At 31.3% G+C, this 26093-nt stretch overlaps 2 protein-coding genes across 2 annotated transcripts in view; both read right to left on the bottom strand.

The window, feature by feature from the left end:
* Positions 1 to 5119: 5119 nt before the first annotated feature.
* On the bottom strand, positions 5120 to 16806 carry LOC129980720 (dehydrogenase/reductase SDR family member 7-like). Its single transcript, XM_056091103.1, has 5 exons — positions 16563 to 16806; positions 11707 to 11853; positions 9254 to 9360; positions 5989 to 6181; positions 5120 to 5193 (listed from the first exon to the last, which is right to left on the bottom strand). The coding sequence occupies exons 1-5, from the start codon at positions 16804 to 16806 to the stop codon at positions 5120 to 5122; spliced, it is 765 nt and encodes a 254-aa protein (XP_055947078.1).
* Positions 16807 to 22264: 5458 nt separating this feature from the next.
* LOC129981264 (dehydrogenase/reductase SDR family member 7-like) overlaps positions 22265 to 26093 on the bottom strand; it is a 29180-nt gene continuing 25351 nt past the window's right edge. The window contains exons 7-8 of the mRNA XM_056092035.1: positions 25830 to 25996; positions 22265 to 22643 (exon numbers count right to left, since the gene is read on the bottom strand). Of these exons, the coding sequence (XP_055948010.1) occupies positions 22583 to 22643; positions 25830 to 25996 (228 nt within the window). The 3' untranslated portion in view covers positions 22265 to 22582. The remainder of the gene's footprint in view (positions 22644 to 25829; positions 25997 to 26093) is intronic.

Here is a 26093-nt window from a genome sequence, read left to right as displayed (position 1 = left end):
TACTGTTATAACTACAAAACATAAAGAGTTAGATAAGTAAAATTTAATATATAGATTTAGCATCTAAAGTATAGAACCTTATCAAAATTTGAATTAAATCCATCAAAGTGTTGTTGGTAACATCAACGCCAAGTGTTGCACGTAAATGCCATATCGCACGAACGCAACAATTTGAATAAACGAAATTTGGTGCCTGGTTTTAGTATCTAAAGTATAGATTCTCGTCAATTTTTGAATCAAATCGGTCAAAGAGTTGATCATGTATTAGTCTATGTATTAGTACGCAAAACTCATAAAGAGCAATTAGATGAAATTTGATATGTGATCTTTAATTAAAATTGTAATTCTATTTCAAATTTTCGTTCAAATGAGTCGAAAAAAATCGTTCAAGATGCATATTTGAGTTCCTTAACTGTACTACGAAGCAGACAACATTCTTGTATAGAACTATGAAAATAAAAATCTGAGCTGTTGTGGCGTTCGTGGCCTTACCTAAGATCCTCACTTTCATGCGAGGCAGGGAGGAGGATAACATATTTATTAAATCATGTACTAGAAGGCTATGGTGAGACCTCTTTTCAGACCATATTAAACAAAAAATTCAAAAAAAAAAAAAAATATTATTTACATAAGCTGTAAAGTACCTCATCAATCTTCCCCGTCAAAGAACTTTCTGTTACTCCAGAAAAAACTGGTCCAGGGCACACAAGAGTAAAATTTATATTTTCATCCATCAAATCAGTTTTTAAGCTTTCAAAGTACCCCTAGTGAAATGATAAAAATATTACTTTATTTCTAACATATAAAAAATATGTATTAATCATATACAAACATAAAAATTGTCTTTGTAAAATAATATACAAGAAAATAAGATAATTAAAAATATTTTTCTTTCCCGTGTACGAAGTATAGAGAAAGTATAGTAATCGTCAAAAAATGTGAATTCAGGATTTTGAACGAATTTCCACGTTTTAGAACTCCCTGATTTAGAAGAACTCATTTTTGGAAAATATCCGTCCGTTTATTCTGTGGCAACGATAAAAAAAAAATGAGTAAATTGAAATGTGATGTACTTTTAACCAAATTTGCTGATTTTTATCATATTTTTGGTAAAATCCATCCAGAGGAAGTCTCTCTGTCCGGCTGTTCGAATATAAATTAACACGATAGGTACAAAACGAAGAGAGCTAGATCGATAAGATTCGGTACACAAATTTAACATCTATAATGTAGACACTTGTCAAATTTTGAGCCAAATCGAAACAGTCAGCCCGTTATTTATTTATTTTTGATAAGTTCAAAGAATTTTTTCCCTCATCCGGCATAGAAAGAACATTCCCACTGGGAGAAGTTATATTTCTTCACTTTGGCACGAAGCCAAATTACGGAAATCACGAATCCGGAAAATTATATTCTTACTAGAAGATGCGCCGATCTGGATGGACTGTTATTCTATTAACAATATCTCAAATACAGCACAGGGCTTAAGTTTAAATTATTATTTGGAGCACACTTTAAATGCTTATATATATAGTAACGTTAAAAGTTTTGTTGCTTTGTAGTGAGATCTCCATTGCCTTCAAACTTAATCTCTGTGATTAACCTTCTTTTTAATGAAGGATACACCCACGGTAAGGTCTCGACTTTGGAATCGGAGGGTTTCAGGTTCGAGATCCAATTTCGCCGAAGAACCGTCGTGTAAACGGGTCGGATGCACGTTAAATCTTTCGAGGCAAATGTTCGTCCGCTGGTGTAGTGTGGACGTTTGGAAAGGGGAAGTGCCATCCTCGTCGTCTGACCGGGGTTCAAAATTAAGAGGTCCGTCCCAAAACAGACTTAGTGTTGCTCTAAAACGGGGCGTTAATATAACTAAACTAAAAAGCAATGAGGGATATAATGCCACTCTTTTGTGATTAGCGATATAAATATAAAAATCTTACTGAATAATAATAAAAAAAGCATCTAAACAACATCAATTTTAAATGATACTTTTAATTCTACATTTTTAATAATAAACAATATTCAAAACAAGTATTAAAAGAAAATAATGAAAAGTCTAAATGTAGATTGAATTACAATAGCAAAATAAAATATAAATAAAAATTATTTATAAATAAAAATATTATAAAAATAAAAAATTGTTAAAATTTAACATTAAAAAAACACCCTTTTTTCAAATTCCATTCAGATAAAATTAATAATGACATAAAAAGAATGTTAATGATGAAAAAAATTCAGAAGATGTTATTTAGCAAGCAAATTTGGATATACATTTAATTTTAAACTAAGACAAATTCATAATAATTATTTTTTAAAAATAATATAATGCTCAAATTAAGGCCGAAGATTATTCTGATAATAATTTGAATTTATTTCGAATTTTTATATATATAGAAATATTAAAAAACACTCTGAACAATTTTTTTATATATAAAAGCAACTTTATACATATATAAAAGGGAGTGTTTGTATGTGTGTGTTTTGAGCTTAACAGGAAGATAAATTAGACTTAAGACTACCGAATTAGCCATAAATATACTTTAGAAAGTGAGAATGTGCACTTCGAAGTGATTTAAAAATATTATTAATTGGATTTTCAATTATCTAAGAGAAATTTCAACTTTTTCTAATCACAGCTTTTAAATATTATAACACAAATTTGATGTTCACACCATTTTAAATTTGAAAAAAATAATTGCTTTTTCAGTGCTTTTTAATGATAGCAGTTTAAATACCATTCAACTTTTTTTAAAATTAAAACTATATTTAAAAAGATTATTTTTTTGCACGAGTTTCACCAATACATCTTATTGTTACAATAAAATTCAAATAATTTGCACTTTTTTGATTAGAGATGTATAATCCTCGATTTTTTGAATAACAAATAATATTGCTATTGTTATTTTTAAATATGCGTTCCAAATATCTGTTATTTCAATCATATTATTAATTAAAAATTATTACTTAATATTAAATATAAATTTATTAATTGTAATTAATACTTAATTTACTAATTTAATTAACGTGTGATTGAATTAGTTTATCTGTTTCAGCTTACTTCTTAAATTTTATTTTTTTCTCAAAACTATGCATTTAATTTATTTATTGGAGTGAACAATTTTCTGGAAAAGATGAGTTAAAAATATAGGTCATTTCTTTAAAATGTTTACTTTAGTCCTATATTCTACCAATAGATGGCGCCAGCAGTAAACAGTGTACATATAATCAAAGTCAATCATGTCACGAGCAATTAAAAATGATCTGTATTGAATAGTGCATCATCAATTACGAATATCGGTCACTCCCGTAAAGTGGAGCGGTGACTTTGCACTTTCCAGTGAAGCCTCGCACTTTCCGGTGAATCACCGCTCCGATAAATTTCAGTGATATGCAATTCAATGATACGATACGATAATTCCAATAATCGGTCCGTTCACTTTTCAATCCAATCACAGATTTCTTTCGAGAGCTTCCATTGGACAGATCGTATCGATTGCTACTTTCCAGTGAAGTCACCACTCCGGCAAATTTCAATGATATCGTATCGATTGTTACTTTCTATCGTGATCCAAAACCTGTAATCGAAAAATCATCAGTAAGATCGTATCAAGGATTTGAATCACACCCGTCTTTGAAAAGTATTGATCACTTTTATTTGTGACTTTTTGATATTGGTTACGTAATAACCGCTCTGAAAATATTCGTCATCCCTATTTTTGATCAAATATTTAATCGCATGATTGCGTTTAACTGCTGAAATCTGAGGAAACAAGATTCTGCTAATTATCCGGTAGTTGCATGTGGAATTAAATAGTGAAGTTACATCACAGCAAAAGTCAACGCGCAATTTGAAGTAGATTACTCAGACACTTAAATGATACAATGATATTAAGAAATTCGAATTCATTAGACAAAAGTTTGTTTTTTCATTTTCTCATATATGTAGAATAGAGAAAATATTGTAATCGTCAAAAAATTCTATTTCGACATTTTGACGAATCTGTACTTTATAGATCTCCCTGGGTTCGAAAACCTCATTTTTGGAAAATGCCCGTCTGTCTGTCTGATATTTCAAAAACGCTTTCAGCTAGGTGGTTGAAATGTGATATATGGGTTTTTCACCAAATTTGAAGTTTTCTATTAAATTTGGAGTAAAGTCTGTTTAGAAGAAGTACATCAGTCCTTTGGTTCGAATATACGTTAATACCATAACTATAAAACGAAGAGAGCTAGATCGATAAAATTTGGTACCTAGATTTAATGTCTATACTATACGCACCTATCAGATTTTGTGCAAATCCAGATACGGATTGATTGTCTGTTGGTCTGAAATTTCAGAAACACCTGAACGCGATAATTCAAAAAGGCAATGATTTAAACATATCAGCTTTGGTCTGGGATTTTGAGATTGCAAGTGCTATTTTGTGACAAATCTTTGTTCCAAGCCGAGGATAAGTCAACCATTTAACTCTCCGACCCGCCCGAAGGCACACGGATTTAAACCATAAAACTGAATGACCGGACCGCCGCAACAGCAGCATTGGCGGGAACTGTGGTTGAGTTCTAAGGGCCGTCACCGGCCACGGTACAACCCTCCCCGAAGGAAGTACGTCCCGTCATCGATGGGAAGAGCTAGATCCCCCACCTATTAGTGTACCCTCCAGGGTGGCGAGATCCAACCACCATGCCGGAAGTATCTCATCCTCATTTCGAGGTGCCCCCCTCGAGGGACCAAGCGGAGGATAAAAACTTGTCTAAAGTACAAATTCCATTTTCATATACTATTAAAGGCATGCCATGGATTAAACTCGTCAAGAATGACCGACAGACTCAGTAAAAATGGTAAATTCGCACCAAGAGTTAATATTTCGTAACAATTGTCTCCCAATGCCATAGAAGGCGTTCTCTAGTACGACAAGTTTAGTAGAGATTATGCGAGAAAGTTTTGGGGAGACAACTGCCACTGGTTTATTAAATCATGCACATCATCAGGTTAAGGTTATAACAACAAACATTCTCGCCAAACCAGATGATCATCAATAACAACTAAAATCTATAAAAATAAATCTATAAAAGTAATTCTATAAAATCTATCTAATCTATAAAATTAAATAGATTATCATTTCAAAGAGTGTACTGAACTCACGTGTAATGCATGTTTTGATCCAGAATATGTACAGGAATATGGCATTCCTAAAAAATAAAGATTTTCCTAAAATCAAAAATATTGTATTCAAAAATTTAAAAAAAAAAGTACTATATTTTTGAGTACGATCTGCGGTTTTGCTTAAGTTTCCATGCTGTAACTCAAATCCCGCCCACCTAATCAAAAGTCCTTTTTCTTTATGAGCGTTCATTTCAATGAGCATACGCATCAATTTCGAAACTGTTCGCTATTGTTTAAGTAAACATTTATCATATTCATCAATAAATATGTTTTATTCTTCATAATTTTTTTTATTATATTTAATAATCAGTGTGTCTGTTTCTTCACAAAAGTTCATTTTATTATGTTTAACATTTATTATATTTAATAATGAATATGTTTTTTTTTTCCTTCACAAAAGTCGCTTTCATTATATTTAATAATGAATGTGTCTGTTTCTTCACAAAAGTTCATTTTATTATGTTTAACATTTATTATATTTAATAATGAATGTTTTTTTTTTCTTCTCAAAAGTTTCTTTCTATCTCATAGAAACCCTTTTGAAAAGAACGTGCTCTGTTCATCTCTGAAAGAAATCGAATGTGCAGATAACAAAATGGTCGCTATAGATTTGGTTTCTGAAAAAAAAAAAATGGGTTTCATTTGTTTAAAAATTTGCGTACCCATAGTATAGAGACAGAACGAAGGATAAGCACTTCAACTAAGTGTAGTCGTTCCTAAAAATGAATAATTTTAGATTCGATACTTTTACGAAGAAAAGAATGTGCATATTCCTGGTAAATCAGTAAATTAAAATATTTGAGAGAAAAAAAATATTTTACCTAATTTGCCTGTAATGCTGCTGTTAATAACTATATGACCTTTCTTGCGCTCCAAGAAGTGTTTTAGAACTTTTCTTGTCAGGTTAATTGTTCCAAAAACATTTATATTGAATAGTTGCTGATCGACTGCTATATCAGTATCGACAAAATTTGCTCTGAGTGTACGTCCAGCATTATTGATCAGTATGTCAATCTGTGGAAAGATATAATATAATCTAAGTTATTAATCTCAAGTAGTAGATATTGATGGATTGATTCTCAGTAGATAAAATATTGATATGGATTTACAATATTGTTTTTCTGCAATGATAATCTATATCAATATCAACATCCCCCGTCCTTGGCAATCATTTGGCAAATATGCGACGTATTTTGTGATTTTAACAACAAGAAGGAAGTTCTGGAAAATACGAGAATTATAGTGATATCTGTATTAGAAGCCGAGATCTGAAGATCTTTCTAAAAAACTGCATATCCTATTGAGAGATATAAAAAAACGAAATGTTCACACGAGGAGTTATTCTCTCCCTGAAGTTATATTTGAGGAACGAGCTTTGTTCACTTTGGAGATATTATTTTCGAACTAGCGATTTGCTACCTGCTTGTGTTACGGGTTTCTACAAATGCCATTCTTTGTGCATACTTCGGTTGTGTTTTGCTACCTCTAATTCACGTTTTCTTGCGAAATAAAACGCCATTTTCCATTATCTAACTTGCTGACTTCTTTTACCATGCACTTATTGGTGATAATCGAGATAATATGCTTAATTTCAAACTTAATTATGATTCTAAGAATTGTAATGAAATGAGTAGAAAAGGTATTGGACAAATATATATATATATATACATAAATAAAGCAATAGTGTCGATTTTTCTTACCCCAAAAAACTCTGCTAAACTGAGTAGATTTTCTTAAAATTTTGCTTATAAACAATATGAAGTATAAGAAAATTTATAATGAAAATCTTATGGCAATTGATGAAATAGTTAATTTTTTTATTAACTGAAAATTATGTTTCTAATGCACATGCGCAATCTTAAGGGTACAAACAACTTAGAAATACCTAAGAATACCTAAAATTCGTTTAGCAAATTAAAATTAAAATAAACACAGCATAGGGGAAAAAAGAGATATTTTTTTAAACAGCTTCTTTACTTTATTGATTCTAAAAATTATCTTTTTAAATATAAAATTGTCACTAAAAATTGATACAAAATTTCACTAATTACGTTAAACAGCCACAGAAAATTTAAATACAGTATTCAAAGTGTTAGCTGTCATATTCCATATCGTAAGCAGATTCTTAAATTGGCATTTGCTAATTTATAGGTATTAAATTAGACTGAAAGGCATCAACCGACATCTTTTATTTTTCACAAAAAAAAAAAAAAAACTAATTTTAAACAGATGCTGCCAACAAGGCAACTAAACTATTAGATGTAGTCTCGTTCCCAACGACATTCATACTTCTTTGAACTTTATTAAGAATTTATGAAAAAAATTAACTTTCTGAGGTTTTTAAAAAATAATTTGGGACCATATAATTTTTCCAGAAAATGCAATATTTTAAAATTAATTAGCACAAAAGATTATGCCACTTTAATTAAAGTTCACGAATTTTGCACCTTATAATATTTTTCATAAAGAAATCTTTTATATTAAATATATTATTTAACATGCATTTATTTACGCGAGAATCGAAATTCCGTCAAGTGTTAATATTCACTACATTTTTATTTCTGGCGTAAAAAAATATGATCTTTAATCAGTTTTTTTAGATTAGATTTAAAAGTTTAATTAAGTTTTTACTATTTTTTTAAAATTGTTTGGCAGTTTCATTTGCGTTTACTAATACAGATAGATGATACGCATTTGGGGATAAAAATTTATAAAGTATTATAACATATAGGATTACAATTAAAAACTTATTTAAGAGTAATAATTTGTAATGATTTTTCTTAGCAGGAAATCTTTCAAAATGTCGTGCACATCTATTAAAAATATGTCAAATATTTTAAAACACATCATTTTTACAATAGAACACTGGATTGGAAATACAAAGGGCAATCTATATGTTGTTTGTCAGCGAGTTAAACAAAAGAAAAAATGTGCCAGACAAAGAGCATAGCATAAGATTTATGAATACAATTGCGGAAGAATACAACAAAATATTGTTACGAATCTGTAATGCTGCTTCTCAGCATAGTTGGTTCCATCATCAGAAAGACTGTTTTACAGTCATCGGTATTGGACGGAGTGCGGGTGTCGCGTCGGAGGTACCAGAGCTTGGCGATAAACTTGGCGACCATTTGGCGACTTGGCGACAAATTTGGCGACTTTGGTGCCAAAATAGATTATACCCGAAACATCCAGAATTTTCCCGATCAGTCCATTGGGAACCGAGATACGCCTCGAACGTTCCTGATTGGTTGAGAGGCTTCTAGCCCCGCCTCCTGAGACTTATAAAAGGAGGCAGTCTGCAGCTGCCAGAGGAGAGTAGTCGGAATCGACGGTGAAGAACAAGTCTTCCATAGATTAGCAGAGCAGCGACGGAGTCAAGCTAGTGCTGAACTAAGCTGTGCTCTACTGTCTGCAGTAGAGTCTTGTTGTGTGCAGGTCTCGGCTGAAGTTAATTGTTTTCTCTGTGCTGTATATAGTTGTCGTTTTTGTGCTGTTCTGTGTGTCTTCGTGTAAATAAACGTCGTTGTTTTTTATTTTTTTTCTACTGCCGCCTGATGATTGAACGTTTTCCACACCATATAACTTCCACTATCCAAACGAACCCGGAAATTTTGTTACAATATTTTGTATAATAGCAACATTGAATATCCCAACATAATAAGTATAGGATAAGTTGGAGGCAAGATCAATAACAAACATTTAGTGTATTTATAATAGTTGTTCAAAGAGCTTGCCGTCTGAAGCTATATACGCTTTGTATGTTATTATTCAAGAAACAGTGTTGTTGGCTATTATAAATTTATATTCCATTAAATCGATGTTGTGCACTATCTAGTTAGTATTTTTTTTTTAATTTTTATTTACATCACTGAGAACCAACGCTTTGTATTTCTGATCCCATGTTCTATAGCAAAAGTGATATTTTTCTGTATGCCTGCCCTACCCTTTAAATTCGTTAACGATCTTTTGGAATATTTTGCTTTTTATCAGAAACAGAAAATAACTATTTCGTGTTAAAAAAAGAATTAAAAAAACAAACAGTCTGTGATCTATTCTACATTTCCACATCGTTCAAATGCTTACCTGACCAAAATGATCTAAAACTTTTTTTACGCATTCATCGTGCAGTTCAAACCTTTCTATTTGAAATGGTACTAATAGAATGTCTTCTGCCGCACAATTTGATATTTCTACAAAAAAAATTATTTTGATGTAAAAAAATTTAAAAAGTAACGGCTTTATTTGAACTGAAACCAACTGATTTTAAATTTAACTTAAAGAATAGAATAATTATTATTTCTGTAAAAAAATTAGTGTGACGTAAAAAAAAAATTAGAAAGTGAAATTGGAATGGCTCCATTAAAACTAAAACCAAGTATAGAATAACTGTTATCTGAATGATAATTAAAACTGAAAGATATTTACAAAAAATATTCAAAATTTTGTGATTTAGTTGATGATTAAAAGTAAAATATAGGAATGCATTTGTTAATTTTACGAGGAAAGATTATTAATTTATTTTACATATATTTAAATGTGCACTGTGGTTCCTTTCATTACGAATGCACTTATTGATCTCTTTAAAAAATTACTTTCATAACATGTCCTTCTAGGACGTTGCGGTTGTTATTCTTTATAAAGTTGCCTTTTTTTGTAAATACTCATCAAAGTTTCTTTTTACAATCTTAACATCATCTCTACTAATAATAAAGATGTGCGTGTGTATGAGAGAGAGAGAGAGAGATAAATATGCTCTCTAAAAGAACTATGACCAAGATATTTTTTGCAAAATAACGACATTAATTCTCTTTTTGATCTTATGACTGCTGTGTAGAAAAATAATTATCGAATGCTGAATGCTGTGCAGAAAAATAATTCTCATTTATTTCACGATAATTTCCAAAGAGATTTTTTAACACTAGAATGTCCGGGATTTCAATTACCCTTAAACGTCCGCCGATATCGTTTCGACACCGCGATATAAAATATATAAAATAATTGTAACAATTAAATAACTGCAGGTCTACTGTTTTTGATTTAAGATTTATTTGATTAAGGTTTGGTTTTAAGATTTTTTAATATTATTTCATGTAATTATCATATATTATGACATAAAAAAACTGCAAAAAAAACCAATTACTTAATCTTGTAAAATGAAATAAAGCAATAATATTCATAAATATTAGTATAATAAGCAAAATCATAATTTTTGTAAACATGCAAGTTTTTAAAACATTATTTATTGTTTTTATGCATAATGTTTTGTATATACCTTATTTGCAATGGGTACGGTGATATTCAATTTTTCCTGTACATTTTCCGTACACCATTTTCATGCAAGAGACACATTTTGTTAGTTGCATTTCCATTATACTCTTTAATTTCGCACTTTTTGCGTTTTAGCGTATTTGTAATTCCTTTAAATTCAGTATTTATTACTGGAATATTATCAATCTCATTTGCACTTTCTTCAGATTTTTCGCAGTCACTTTCACGCAATCTTATGTCTTCATCGGAATCTAAATTAGGGCAAGACAGCTCACCACTATCCGATTCATTCTCAGAAAGCCTTTGCAACAAATCAGCAATTTCATCAGGACTTAGACCTTTTCTATGAGCCATCGTTTTAGGATTTCTGCTCTGCACAAGGTTTGAAAATAGAATGAATTTTTTTTATGTGCAGATAAGCAAATGCTGTGTAAGGAAACACTTAGACACAACAATTTTAGAATAATTGATTCATTTCAGCTGTGAACCCAATAACACTGCATTCAAGTTCAAACAAATGTGCGATAGTACTTTGGGAAGTTTGTTTTACTTGGTGAAACATCATTTTTTGAACGACAGCTGTTTATAATGATAAATTGCATTGGTGTTGAAACGACACCAGCTGACGTTCTAGGTATATTTAATTGTAAAATCTCTTCTAATTAACCTAGAACCACAAAACTTTTTCTGTGTAATCACCATGGAAAATGATTAAAATTCATGAAAAATTTTCAAATTCCCAGCAAAAATGCTGAAGGGAGAACAAACTAAATAGCTTCGGTGTGCAATTCGACACCGACCGACATTCTCTTGTTAAAAAGAAAAACAAATAAACATGCCCTTTTAAATATTGAATCCTTTAGTTCTTTCGATATTATTTCTGGGCCATTTGCGCATGAAAATTAAAGGGAAATTTTAAATTCCCGAACTTAAAGCATCTTTGTTACTTATTAAAATTAGATAAGTAAATTATAAATGTTAACTATTATAGAAGTTGTAAAACTAAATTATTAATGATAAAAATTCAGTTATTGTAATAAAAATTTCGGAAAATATTATTTTAAAATAAAATTGCAAATAGCTATGAATGCCGAGATATTTATGGATGATAATTTCAGAGTGTTTCAAAAATTTGTAGTGTGCCGATAAGTTTAATCTGTTCTTGCCGTTGACCAATAGAAATGTCAATTAATACTGTGAAAAAAAGTAGCTTCATATTTAATAAAAGCGAGGGATGAAAAATTTAATTTGTTAAAATAAATGCTTACTTTTACAACGCTCACCAACGGCTGTTAATCTTTCAACATTTACACCAGAGAGAGCCAATTTTGCCCCTAATTTTACCAGAGTATAAGCAAGGCGTTCTCCTATCCCACTTGAAGCACCAGTTATCCATACAACTTTATTGCGGAAATCTATTGATAAAATGTATCATTCATTATTATAAACAACACAATGTTAAGCAGGAGCATAAATGTTTAGTATAATCTCGAAGGATGCAGCATTTTTACACTAAAATTACGATTCCATTCACCAAAATAATTTTACCTGGGCTCCATGCACGTATCCAAATTTTTATCGCCAATTATTTGTCCAGCTTTGAAAATGCAGCGTTAAGTTAATTGAAAGCAGTTAAGTGATGCAAACATACGACTTTTCTATGTCAGGGAGTTTCTAACGATCATTTTATTGAGAACTATTCTTTGATGTCAAAACAAGATTGGAGCATAATCGATCTCTGATTTAACTACTCTTAATGGGGGCAATAGTGACCGTTTTACTCCGTAGTAGAAACCCCCGGAGAGGTACTTCGAAATGAGTATGAGATGGTGGTTGGATCTAGTCACTCTGGAGGGTAGACAAATAGGTGGGGGGATCTGACTCCTCCCATCGATGACGGGACGTACTTCCTTCGGGAAGGGTTGTACCGTGGCCAGTGATGGCCCTTAGAACTCAACCACAGTTCCCGCCAGTGTTGCTGTTGCGGCAGTCCGGTCATTCAGCCTTATGGTTTAAATCCGTGTGCCTTCGTGGCGGGTCGGAGAGTCAGTTGGTTGACTTACTCCATAGCAGATGCAGTTCTAATACTGTAAAAATTCAGTAAGGCTGTAAATGAGATATGAAGTACATCGATAGCTCTGGTAACTAAATTGATGTACATATACTTTCCACAATAATCTTTTGATGCCTTAGTAGTGTTGATTAAGTGTCCCATAAACAAAGCAAAAAGGCCGATGTCGACGAAAGCGCCCCCTAGTGATGAGGCGAGGGTCTAAGACGTTGACCAAATAATCTAAGGAAGGGGTTTAAAAGGTTTGATTGACAAGACGAATAACACCCAATTAGAAAATAACTCCTAGTCCTCCGAAGATATTGCTGTGAGGGATAATGACCTTCGGAAAGACTAACCATCCAGCAGTTAACGACAAAAAAAAAAAAAAAAAAAAAAAAAAATCAATAGTGCGCTCTGATTTTTAGAGACGGAAACTGTCGTTATCAGATGTTTAACTAAATTTTCAGTTGGGAGAAAGGGAATTGCTCATTGAATGTTCAACTCAGTTGGGAATAGGTGTTAACTGCCCCTGTAGATAATTTCTGCTTAACCGTTCAATGATACTTGCCTTGAAGCAATTGAGAAATCGGTGCATTTACAAATATAGATATTTTCTATTGGGAAATCACATATTCTTCTTTCAAACAAATTTATTGCTTTGAATAACTAGATAAGGAATGAAATAATTAACATAGGTGAATCTAATTAGTATGATATAGTTCTAAAAATATTCAGCGTTCTTGAAGGTTTCAAAGAAATATTGTGCCTAGAGATGGATTTAGGTATATTATTGTACGAGGCAGAGCATATTACGAAGCGTCTTTTTTAAAAGGTTTTGCAGAATCCTTTTGTAGTTTCATATTTTAGCTAATTTTTAATTCAAACAAAAACAAATTCTTAAAAAGTCGACTAATTATTTTTACTTCATAAATTTTATTTTATCATATTCTATATGTTGATATTTACTTATTACTTTCTTGGATTCGTGTATAGAAAAAGTATTGTCAAAAAAATTCACACTTGAAATTTTGGGGCATCTCTAAGTTTTAGACCATCCTGAAATCGAAAAACACATTTTTGAAAATGTTCGTTCGTTTGTCTGTGACAAAGACAAAGCTAATTTTGTGTGTTTGAGCTAGACGGATGAAGTTTAGCATACGGTCTTTGTACCGAATTTGCTGATTCTCATCACAGTTTAAGCAAAATGTTTTCAAAGAAACTCTGTCTGTCTGAAGCATAATTTAGTACAATAACTACAAAACGAAGAGAGCCTAGAGGGATAAGATTCAGTAGCAGGATTAACATCTATAATCTATTGAATTTTGAACCAAATCCAACAAGAGGTTGATTGTCTGTAGGTCCGTACTTTTAGAAACGCGTAAATGCGATAACTCAAAAATGGAATTATTTAAATATATCAGATTTGGTACGGAACTTTATGATTAAGCTTAGTTTCGAGTCAAATTTATGTTCAATCGGTGCAATTATGCGATTTTCGAATATCATTAACCGCAATCCAGGAATTTGTCGCCAAATAACTCGCCAAGGATGACACGACAGATTCAGTAAAAAGGCTAAGTAAGTTCACGTCAAAGGTTAATATTTCGTAACTATTGTACGCCAATGCTGTGCAAGAAATTTTCGGGGTAATACCTTTATTAGAGAGTGTATGAGCAAGTTTTAGAGAGATAGCTCTCGTTGGTTTAATAACAGTTAGAGTCATATTTCAGCCAATTTTTAAATCAAACAATAGCAAATACTTAACAAGTCGGTTGATTTTTTTTATTTTATAAATTTTATTTTACTCTGTGTAAAGATGTATGTTATTTACTTATTTTTTAAATGCATATACTGTACGAAAAAAAACCTAACTAAAATAATGAAATTCTTGAAAAATTTACCTTAATTATTGGTTAATGATATTTTTACTTATAAATTAAAGTGTTTAAATATTATTATAATGAATTATAAGCAGGGAGGGATAAGTATCAAACAAATACAACATCCAAAATTATTTCACAGGACTTGTCATTAAATGAATGACTATAATTCTAATACTTTATAAGTAATTAATTAATTTTAATTCTTCTAATAATGATTTTAATAATTATGTAAACACTCATTGTGACTCTAATGAATAAATTTATAAAATTTGTGCTTTTTTACAAATTTATTTAGCAACCAGCCTAATAACTTATTGGCTTCCTGCGGTTCCGTCTAAAGCCGCGGTCCAACGGCCGGATGATCTTCACAGATGTGGTCATAAAACTGTCACCCTTCCTTCGTGGTTCCACCCTCGCCTGTGGCAGCGGACCCACGACCAGAGAAATCTTCAGACGGCACGCGTTCCCCTTTCGACCGCTCAAAACCCTCAGTTTCTTTGACTCCCTTCCCCCCCATAGCCCAAACAAATTTTCCGGTTCTTTGATGTTTATCCATCTACCGACATTTTGCGGGAAGCTACAGGCGTACTACAGGCGTACCACGGGCGACGGGGGAGTGTGGTCCCCCAGTGGGTTGGATGTCAGATTTATGACCAAATCCGTGAGGTGGCAGGTCGTTGGACCGCCGCTTAAGCTCAGCGACCATAAGCAACTACTTTGACCTACCTAAGGCAACTAACTGCTTGGTTGGACAGATGCCAATGATTATGCCTTTGAAAAAAATTCGGTTTTCAATAACAAGAATAAAAATTCTAGATCAAGTAAGGGGGCCGCTTTAGTCTGGCGGTAAGATCTTGGCTTCGGAACCGGAATATTTCAAGCTCGAGACCCGATTCCACCGAAGAACCGTCGTGTAAGCGGGTTTGGTGCACTCCAAATTCGTCGGGGCAAACGTTCGCCCGATAGTGCGGTGTGGTGTGGTGTGAAGAAAGGGGTGCCAGTCCAGATGTCGTCCTCGTCATCTGACCCCTTTGGGCCCACCCCAAAATTGTCCTAGTGTTGCTTTAAAACGGGACGTTAATATAACTTAACTAATGTAGATCAGGTAAATCTATGAAATATAGAAAATTATTACAACGAAAATAACTTTCCGGCTTGAAAGACTGTAATAAATTCATGAATAAACATTACAGATCAAAAATATAATAATTATTGAATACTATAATATCTTATTACGGTTTTTATGTTCCCAATGACACTACGCAAAAAAAAAAAAAAAAAAAAAAATCAATTTTTACAATCACAGGAAATAAAAATTTCATTCTCTTGAATAGAAAAGAAATTAAAAGATAATCTATTTCCAGTCAACACAAATATTATAATTTTGATTTATAAAACATATTATACATAGGAAATTAAAGATGGTATCATATTACTCCAATTGTTTTAAGTCTATTTTAATATTAATACATTTTTTATATCTGAATATTCTATCTCATTATTTAACCATAGTAATGTTAATACAAAATTAACTACAGAATAGAACGCTGGATTTAAAGGAGTTACCGAATTCGGTTCAGAATTTCTTCTTGTGTATTAGTCATTCATTAAGAAAGGATTTTTTTTTTGAAATTTTTGAATATGTTTTAATTAAAAATTACTCGAATTTTTAATATTTTCAGTCAACAGTTTTGAAACCTGTTATTGTATAGAAATAATTTTTACAATGCTATATAAATTTTGCAAAATTAGCTTTTCGATGATACCAGTTTAATTTTCAAACAATTTGTTCTCAAACAAATTTTTAAAAATATGTTTAAGAATATTTAGCAAAACTATCTTTCGTTGTTTTGGTTGCTATGGTTATATACACTCACATGGTGCCGATAAATATAAACATAGTAACCAATTTTTATACAGATTGATATAGTAATTTTTTGTAATTGTTATGGCAGCCATTTTAGTAAGAGTACATTTTTAGAAATAATACAAATACAAAAAGAACCTAAAGATCAATATGCTGTAATGTTCCTTACTAGACGTTCTTATTTTTAAATTTGTAAAATTGCAATCTGCGGCTTTCGAAGTATTTTTTAAAATATAATTCTTTTCATTACATAACAAGTGTACTGAAAAAAAAAATACATGATTTCAAAAGTAAAATAAATGTAAGAAAGCGGGAACTTACCTCTTTGGCGATTTAAATAATGATGAAATAAAAGTGTTAAGTCAGCGTCGGCGTAAAGCAAAAATAAAAAGATGCCTGCCAAAAATGAGAGGAAAATAAATATCCACAAAAATGTAGCCAATTCCATGATTAAAGTGTATATACAATACATTTCCAGGCAGCGAATAGATGCAGGAAGGTAAGCTGGCAGCTGAAACTTGCTGCCAAGAAACGACCAACCTTGGAATGAAACAGCAATTTGCATACTTCGTTACAGTTGGCGATAATCGTATATCGCCAAACTCCTATCAGGGTTTAAATCCAACGCCGTTTTACTTTTTCTTATACATAGTACAGACAAAATATAGTAATCGTCAAAAAATTCGAGGTCGAGATTTTGACGAATCACCACGTTTTAGACTTGCCTGAGTTCGAAAAATACATTTTTGGAAATTGTCCATCTGTTTGTCTGTGACAAAGATAACTCAAAAATATTTTGAGCTAGATGGTGAAAATCTGATATGTTGTCTGTCTGTTTGTCTGTGACAAAGATAACTTAAAAACACTTTGAGCTAGATGGTGAAAATCTGGTATGTCGTCCGTCTGTTTGTCTGTGACAAAGATAACTCAAAAACACTTTGAGCTAGATGGTGGAAATTTGGTATGTGATCTTTACACTAAATTTTCATATTTCTATCAAATTTTGAATGAAATCTGTTCTGTGGAAGTTCGTCTGTCCGGTTGTTCGAATAAAAGTTAGCACGAGAGCTACTAAACAAAGAGAGAGGTATAAATAAGATTCGGGATACAGATTTAACACCTGTATAGCAAACAACTGCCAAATTTTGAGCCAAATCTAGAGACAGATTGAATGTCTCTCGGTTTATACCTTCAGAAACATGTAAACGCTTTAATTTAAAAACGCTATAACAAATTTTTTATGGGATTTGGTGACTACGACTGCAATTTTGTGTCAAAATTTTGTTTCAATCAGTTGAGCAAACCGTGCCTAAAGCACAAATTCCATTTTTGGACACTATTAAGGGCATGCCAAGGATTTATCACCAACTCGCCAAGAATGACACAAGATTCAGTAAAAATGCTAATTCACTCCAATAGTTAATATTTCGTAAGTTCATGCCATCCAAAGTGTTCTCTGGCATGATAACCTTATTAGAGGTAATGCAAGAAAGTTTTGCGGAGACTTCCCCCCATTGGTTAAAATATTTAATTTTTTGGCACGATGATATTCAAAATCAATCAATACTATCAGTAAATTGAGACATGCATAATTAAAACTTTTGTTAATAGGTATAAGAAGATTAGACAATCATTTACTTCTTGGTCAACAATTACCCATTATGAGAAAGTTTTTGAAATTATTAATAGTTTTTTTTAATTTAAATAAACTAATCAAAATTTTTAGCTCTTTTCTCAATAACTTTAGAGAATATTACGACAGGAAAAATATTTTTATACGCTTTAAAATTTATAAAATTAGGTTTTTTGCAGCATTATCTTAATTTTCATATAATTTTTTCCGTTGATTTTTTTAAAAAAAATCTAACTATATTTGATTGCAATATAATTAAATGTTTCAAAACAATAATATTTCTATAGTAAAAATAGAAATTCATTTAACTGAAAGAAGAACATTTTTGTGATGGTTATTCTGAGAAAATTATCTACTGAACTCTGTTTATAACTCTGCTGCTTTTATAGTAAGTAAAAAATATGGTATAGTGAGTAAATATAATTCCAAAATTTTGGAGAATACCTTAAGAACAGGATATGCATATAGAAACGAGTTATTTTTACAGTTGAATATGAGATTATAAACGCAAGTCTACTTTTCCGTTACCCCGGAGCAAATGTCGCCAATTGTGAACCAAACGCGAATTTGGCGTAAGAAATTTGGTGGAATTCTACATTATTTGGCGATTTTTCCCTTGCGCCCGGCTAACGGAAAAGTATTCGCAAGAAGGTAAAACCACAAGAGGTTCTTCTCAATTAAGTGAAATGAAAGAAACGAATACATCCTAAAAGATATAAAACACATGTTTCATAAAACATAAATTGACAATAATACAGTGCCTAAATAATACATGTGCGAAGAATGACACATACTGGAGAAAAAAGAATGCATTATTAACATTTTGAAGTGCTTAAAGTAATTATTCAAAAGCCGTATTTGGCAACTGAAGCTATTCACGCTTTACATATTGCAGTAATTGTATCGTTATAAACATAGTTTTACATAGCAAATACATAGTTTTAACACAAATTTAGTGCAAATACATAATTTTAATACAAACTTGTATTCTATTAAACCAGATTAACACATTTGTTCTACCAAATTCATCAACAAAGAGACATTTGTCACAACTGCTTGTGGCGACAGTCTCATTAATGAGTACTACTAGCGACTCCCCCCCTTTTTTTTGAGCTTGTGGCCCCCATATTATATTGTGAAAACGATTTGTTTCTTAATGTATCACCTATATTTAAAGTTTATCACACCATTTTAGATCCATTTGATAAACATTAATGGAAATCATGTCAAATGATTTCCTACTTCCTTAAAAAGCATCCCTATTATCATAAGATATTGGACGATGTGGCGGATTGAGATGAGCTATCAGAAGGTTGCGTATTTAAATCACGTCCGGGTCACCAATGTAGAGAATTGAGATGAGCGAGGATAGAACCTGGGACCTTATGGTTCGCAGCCCAGTAACATGACCACGATACAAAAGAAATTGCTCGGGTAGCATAGCTGTTAACTGGCTTATAAGCTTTCACCACAACGATATCTCCGCGATGTTTTTGGAGATTCTCAATGTCAGTCAAAATCGTGAAAATATCATAACAGTGTTGTTGGGCATTTTGTGTTAATAAAAATTATTTTCTCATAAATAAGCCGAAATTCTTTTAACCTTACATTTAAAAAATATAAATAAACAAAATGACATAGTTATTAAAAGAAAATTTATTTGCAATAAATTCATAAAAAAAATAATATTTTGGAAACAAGAAATTGTTGGGATGAAGCGAGCGGACTATTTTTCTCGCGTAGGAATATCTGTGTGACTACGCTTCTGGCGCTTCGTTCCGGTACCATTCCTCCCGCGAACAAGATGCTGTGTGCGTAATTGTCAATACCTGTGTTCTTTTCGTTTTCTATGTCCAATAAATGTGCTGTCTTCAAAAACCATGGTGAGATTATTGAAAAGTAACAACAGAAATATTATCAGAAAGTTACAAAAAAAATCTGAATAGACATCAAAGCAATTTACTTCCATGTCATAATAATATACACATAAATTTTCCCCCCTCCATTTGTATCGATTCAAATCACATTGTGAAGAACAAAAATTTTAACAGTCATAAAGTTTGATTTTAACCAACTTTCAATACCTCATACAAGAGTTAATATAATAATACTGTTTAAAATAGAGAAAAAGCGATTAATAGCCAGAGCCGAACTAAGCTTTGTCGAACCTTTTAGACAATGAAAATTTCGGAATCACTTTTTCATTCATACCTTTTGAAACAGTATATTTTATATCATTGATTTAAATTTAATCTTTGTGCAATTTATTACAGGTAGCAAATATTAATAAAATAATAATTAGTCAATCATTTAATTAATAAAAATAAAAAAAACTGATAACCATCAAGAAGCTAGCATTAATATTTTACGAATAAAAAGAATTTGAGTTTAAAAGTAATTTTAAATTTAAAAAGCTGCAATAAACTTTGTTAACATCGTTTGTCAAAAATAAAAAAAAAGGAAACATTTAAATCAATCTATATAGTCTAATATAAAGTTCGACTGCGTCAGTCAGCTAACAGTAAAGTATGAGGATGTGCTAGCAAATTTCATAACTCAAAAAAATACAACATTCTAATACAACATTTTAATTCGAAAAAACAAACAAAAAACATTAGAATATTGCTCATGTAAATGAAATGAAAGCACAAAATTGAATTACTTGGAATAATGAAAAAAAGAACTTCCAAGGTCTTAGGGCCCTCTATGTTGCAGTGTCTTCAGCATTTGCCTACTTTTTTTATTTAATAATTTAGCCCTTTTAATAATTTTGACTTCATTACTATCATAAATGTAACTAAACATAAAAATGAAATTTATTTTTCAAATTTGTCATTTCAATTCTCAGTGCAAAATGATAATAAAATGAATCCTATAACAAAAATCAATTAATATATTCCATTTTCAATCTCGCTGTTCTCTGTTGATGAGAAATGTAATGGTTTTTAATTTGCAAATTTTAGTCCATACTTTTAAAAACAATAAACATTTCGTACTGCTACAACATTATATTTGTACTATTAAGAATTTCATTAATTCTGAATATAATAAAACAGAACACATGCAATGATATTTCTTAATCTAATTTAAAACCTAATCTATTAATCTAATTTAAAACGTAATCTATTAATCTAATTTAAATTCTTTTCATTTTAAATTAGCCCATATTACTTTATTCTACATTCATCTCTTATTTCCTGATTCAATTTCCAATTTTTATTTAATTATTTCTAACACTCACTTTAAACAGTTGATGACCATGTAATCCTCACAATGCAAGCGAAGGGATACCCCTGACGCCTAAGGCATTTCTTCCAAAGGTACCTAAAATTCTCTTTCCTGAGTTTACACTTATAATAGAATATATCTATTACACTTATAAAAGAATATATGCCTATAAGAATCACTCAGTAAAAGCTTTGGGAGAAGAACTCAGATTTTTTTTTGTTGTATCTCGGTGCTAAAAGACATGTTTTCACTGGTCCAATTGTATATATCATGCCTTCCAGCGGAAAAATAAATTGAAGTCAATAGAAAATTTATCTTCTTGTAGGCCCAATATTAGAAAAACATGTTACATGCATATGCACGGGATTTAAAGCATCCTGAATATTACAGTTTTTACTTTTAAAGCGCAATTTATACAGGCAATAATCAGAAATTCTGATAGGAATAAAATTAAATACATACATGCGAAATTTAAAATAAGGACATCCTTTTTCAGTGAAAATGCATCAGGTTTCTGTTTGTGTGTGTTTTTTACACAAAAAGAAATTATTTTTCAATTAAATAAACTTCATAAATGTGCAGAAAAATAATTCTAATTATAACAGATCATTCAAAAGCTGTATATCATCTCACTTCTTTTGTCAAGGAAATAATCTTTCTCGAAGAAATGCAATAATTGTTTAGAAAATGTGATTAAATATCTAACAGCGTTAAGCATTCTATTTTATTATATTTCCACGGCTAAAATTTTAGGTATTTAATATTGAAAAAGAATGTAATAAATTTTTTAATAAAAATATTATAGGCTTTTCTATAAAAAAAATAACAGATTTTAAATAAGAATAGATTTTAATCCTTGATAGAATCATGATGTAATTAGAATTAAATTCCATATTTTTAAAATATATAATTTTAGTATTCAGATATAAAGATTTTTCTTTAATTATGAAAACGATAAAATTACTATTTGTCTCATTATTATTTTTGTGACAACATGAATATAGAGATCAAAATAATTCACCAAGAAAAAACAAAGAAAATTGAAGTCGTTTGCACAAAATTCTATTGAATTTAATTTAAAAACAATTTTATTTTCAAGTAATAAATATTTTTAAATTGATTAAACAATAAAAGAGACTGAATTTTTTTTATATAACATAAAAAATGAGAATATAAATATAACAGAAAAATAACATAACGAAAGGCATAAAACTCTACAGACTGACAGAGTTTAACAGAATTGATATAATTACACAGAAAAATAAAATTATGAAAAAAAACTCCGCATCAGATGTAATGTCAGTTAGATATTTAAATAATATAATGTCAATATTTAAAAAGTTTATTGTCAGTAATCAACAGGCATAATGTCAATAAATAATGATATAATATCAGAAATCAAAATGCATATGCTCAATAAATAATTGGTAAAAAAGTCACTAATTAAAAGGCATACATTGAACAGTTAATAGGTATAATTTCAACGGCCTTGTCTCATCTTCATAACTCTTTCTTTATTAAAGAGAAACTTTCCTATGAATCTGAAAATGAAAAGTATGCAAAAATTTAACAAAGATATAAATGACTGAAATCATGTTTTTAAATATAGCAACTTAAAAAAATTCATATACAATTTTTTTTAAAAGTCTAGAAATTTAAACATGGGATTTTAAAGAAACGAAATTTTCATGTTTACGCAAGAGAGATATTTTTTGGGGGGTGGGGGTGGGGGGAGTGGTATCTGAACACAATTAAAATGCTATATTCAGCAAAATTTTAATCTAAAATATTTTATTTCTTTTATTGCTGAAACATTTATGTAAAAGATACAGAACTTAACTTCAAATTTTATATGAACAAAATTATCTCTGATATAGAAAATTTCTTAAAACGTTTACCAATTTAAATTTTCAATTTAATTCAAATTAAATTACCAATTAGAAAAGTTCGTAATTATTAAATGTATTGCAACTAATCTGCTTAAATTAGCTGTAGAAAGTAAAAGTTTAAAGAAAAGTAATATACAATATTTTGTTTTAATATTAAAATGCTTAAAAACTAAAAATAATATATATTCTAATTGAAATCATTAATATAATTTGTATTTTCCGTTAATCGGAGTAGTCTTTTTTTAAAGAAAATGCATATTGTAAGTATAGTGTAAGTTCATAATAACTTTATTATATTTTAAAGATGGTAATAAAAATAATTTTGAGTCATCATTTTTATATCAAATCATGTATTTGAAAAAAAATCAGTAATAAAATTTCATAATTGTTAGAATTTTTTTTAAATATTACATTTCACACATTAAAATTTAAGTTGAAGGAGGAAAAAGTTAATATAATTTAATATTTTACTAGTAAATAGAAAGATAAAATTACTACATCATCATAAACTTGTACTAACCTCTTATAAAAGTAAAACTGCATTTTTCGAATGCCGTTTCACTCGTTTTAGAATGACGTAGTCATAAATACCGAAAATTTATTTACAAGACTTTGTTTCATGCATTTTACGGAAAATAAGTTCTAAATTATTTTGAGCGAGTAGCAATACTTTCTTATTACAAACAAAGCAATTTATTTAAATATTGAAAATAAAGACAAATACCATGCAGTGAATCATAAATACAACTGCAGAAAAAGTATTTAAATACCGAAATGCCACACGTGGAATGGTTTGACTCTCCAGATATCTCCTCACCAATCGTGCTCTGGTCGGGTGGGCATTATAGTCCATAAATATCGCATCAGTACAGATTGCAGTGATAAAAAGGAGCACAAGAGGATGTAGGAATACGTCGCGGCATCGGGGAGCTGTTACAGAAACTCCAGCGAACACGTGAAGACTATTTCCTGTGTTCTCTGCTATGCCTTCCCAGACAAGTAAGCTGCCACCTATGTAAATATCATTCCGACGGCCTGTTGCCTTTATGGATATGGTCGCAAATCTGCCAAGTGATCCGTTGTAGGACTACCCCCGCCTGTGGACGTCGGTCAGGAGCTTCCTGCAAATTGTCGGTAAAATGAACAGACATCAAAGTAACCTGGAAAGCCACAAGAGAGGGGAAAGAGAGCAAACTGTTCCAGGTCATCGGAACTAGGCTTAATCGTCCTTTTCGACAATCTTTGGAGCCCAATAGCGTGTCTCTGACTCTTGCCATATCCTTGCCCTTTCTTATACCATATTCTTGGAATAGTTCTGGGTGTTAAATCGAGACTCATCCGTAAACAGTATGTGGCCCCACTGCTTTAGTGTCCAACTGCTATGCTCACAAGCTCAATGTAACTGACCTCTGACGTGCACTGAGGACAAAGACACAAACGATGGGACTTCGTTCGAACAGTCACCTTTCATGCATTTTGTGCGACACAATTTGGAGTGCAGTATTAAAGCGACCCTCACCAAAGCTAGATTATGATTGTTATACTCAACAGCTTAATTTCTCCACGGAGCAAGCTATCAATTAGGCTCAAGCTTCTGCTCTACAAAGCTATATTAAAACCAGTGTTGATGTATGACTCCCAAAATTGGGGTGAGAGGCACTTCCGCCCAAAACATGAGGAAGTTGTAAGTTTTTCAAAATAAACATCTGATGAAGATTGTTAATGCGCCTGGTACGTCAGAAGGAAAATACTTCCTCTTCCAAATTGGACCTATTTCGGAATTTATTAAAATAGCATCAATTAAGTTCTTTAAAAAATTACCCCAGATTTGTAACGAGTTATTTCAAATGCCAGAATATGATCCCATTGTGCCCAGCTCTAGGAAAAGACCTAGGGCTGTAATCGACAACTCTTACATTAATTTTCCGTCTGTAAAAAAGACTGAGAATTTAACTCTGTTAGCAATCTGGTGGATTAAAATCTCTCAAAATTATTCCTGTTTCGGCCTTAGATACTATGAGATACACGCTGAAATTTCTGGATTTTTTTGAAAATAATGAATCAAAAAAGTTAAATCAGTCCCCATAGTAAAAGGCACGTGCAACGTAATTCCATTAAAGTCCTACTTCCCCCATAAATAATCAAAATATTATAATAACTATTCCAAATTGTGATGTGGAGGTACCCGTGACCACCTTGTCACACAGCGGAAATCCGAAACATCACGACGTTGCCTTTTGGCGCACATGGGCCTTCTTGCATCAGCTGAGAGCTGCGATGCCAACTGTCTAGCTGTTAGTGTCCGCCGTGGCCTGGTACAATACAGCAGACAGCGATCGTCTGACGATGTGGTAATTCTCAGGCTTCCGATCTATGTCTTCTACTGGAGTTTTGATCCCTTTGATAATAGTTCCACAGTCTATGGATGGCATTACGAGGCACATTCACTCCGGCAACAACAGATTGTAACATACCGAGAGCATTCCGACGTATCTCATCGAGCAAATGATTTCTTCTACTCATGCTTTTCGATTTGACCATCTTAGATTTCGTGGAATTATCGGTGCTTGTGAACAGAAGCATACCCCCGGTAAGTCCCTTTCTAAGGTGTTACGGTGTGACTTCTGGATTGCGTTTTGTGCTAATTTTGATCACCCATTTGCATTCGGCGATGCAACCTCTGCCTCATATGTAAATTATGGATTTTAATTCGACATTTTGCCTGCGTACGTCGCTTTTTTCTCGTTCCTTATTTTTTTTAGCAGGAGTGTAATTGAAGATACTCATAATGTAAGAAGAAATGAATTCTATTTACTTATAAGTACTTAATATACTTACGTTCTAAATATGGTGGGAATATATTGTGCCATATAATAGGTAAAAAGAATTGGCTGCATAGATATCCAGCATTCGTCTAACTGATAAGCAATGGCTGTAGCTATTAAATCGCAACACCGTTCAGTCGACATTTTTTTATCAGTTGGCTGTTGCTTATGCCCATATTTCTAAAAGAAAAAAAAATGTAATTTTATTAAATTCTAATAAAATTAGAATATTTTAGTATTTAACGGAAGTATATTATTTAACGGAAGTATATTATTT

The sequence above is a fragment of the Argiope bruennichi genome, chromosome 8, assembly GCF_947563725.1.
Source record: "Argiope bruennichi chromosome 8, qqArgBrue1.1, whole genome shotgun sequence".
Taxonomy (NCBI): domain Eukaryota; kingdom Metazoa; phylum Arthropoda; class Arachnida; order Araneae; family Araneidae; genus Argiope; species Argiope bruennichi.
Note: the sequence above shows the minus strand (reverse complement) of the source record. Positions and strands in the feature narration are given on the sequence as shown.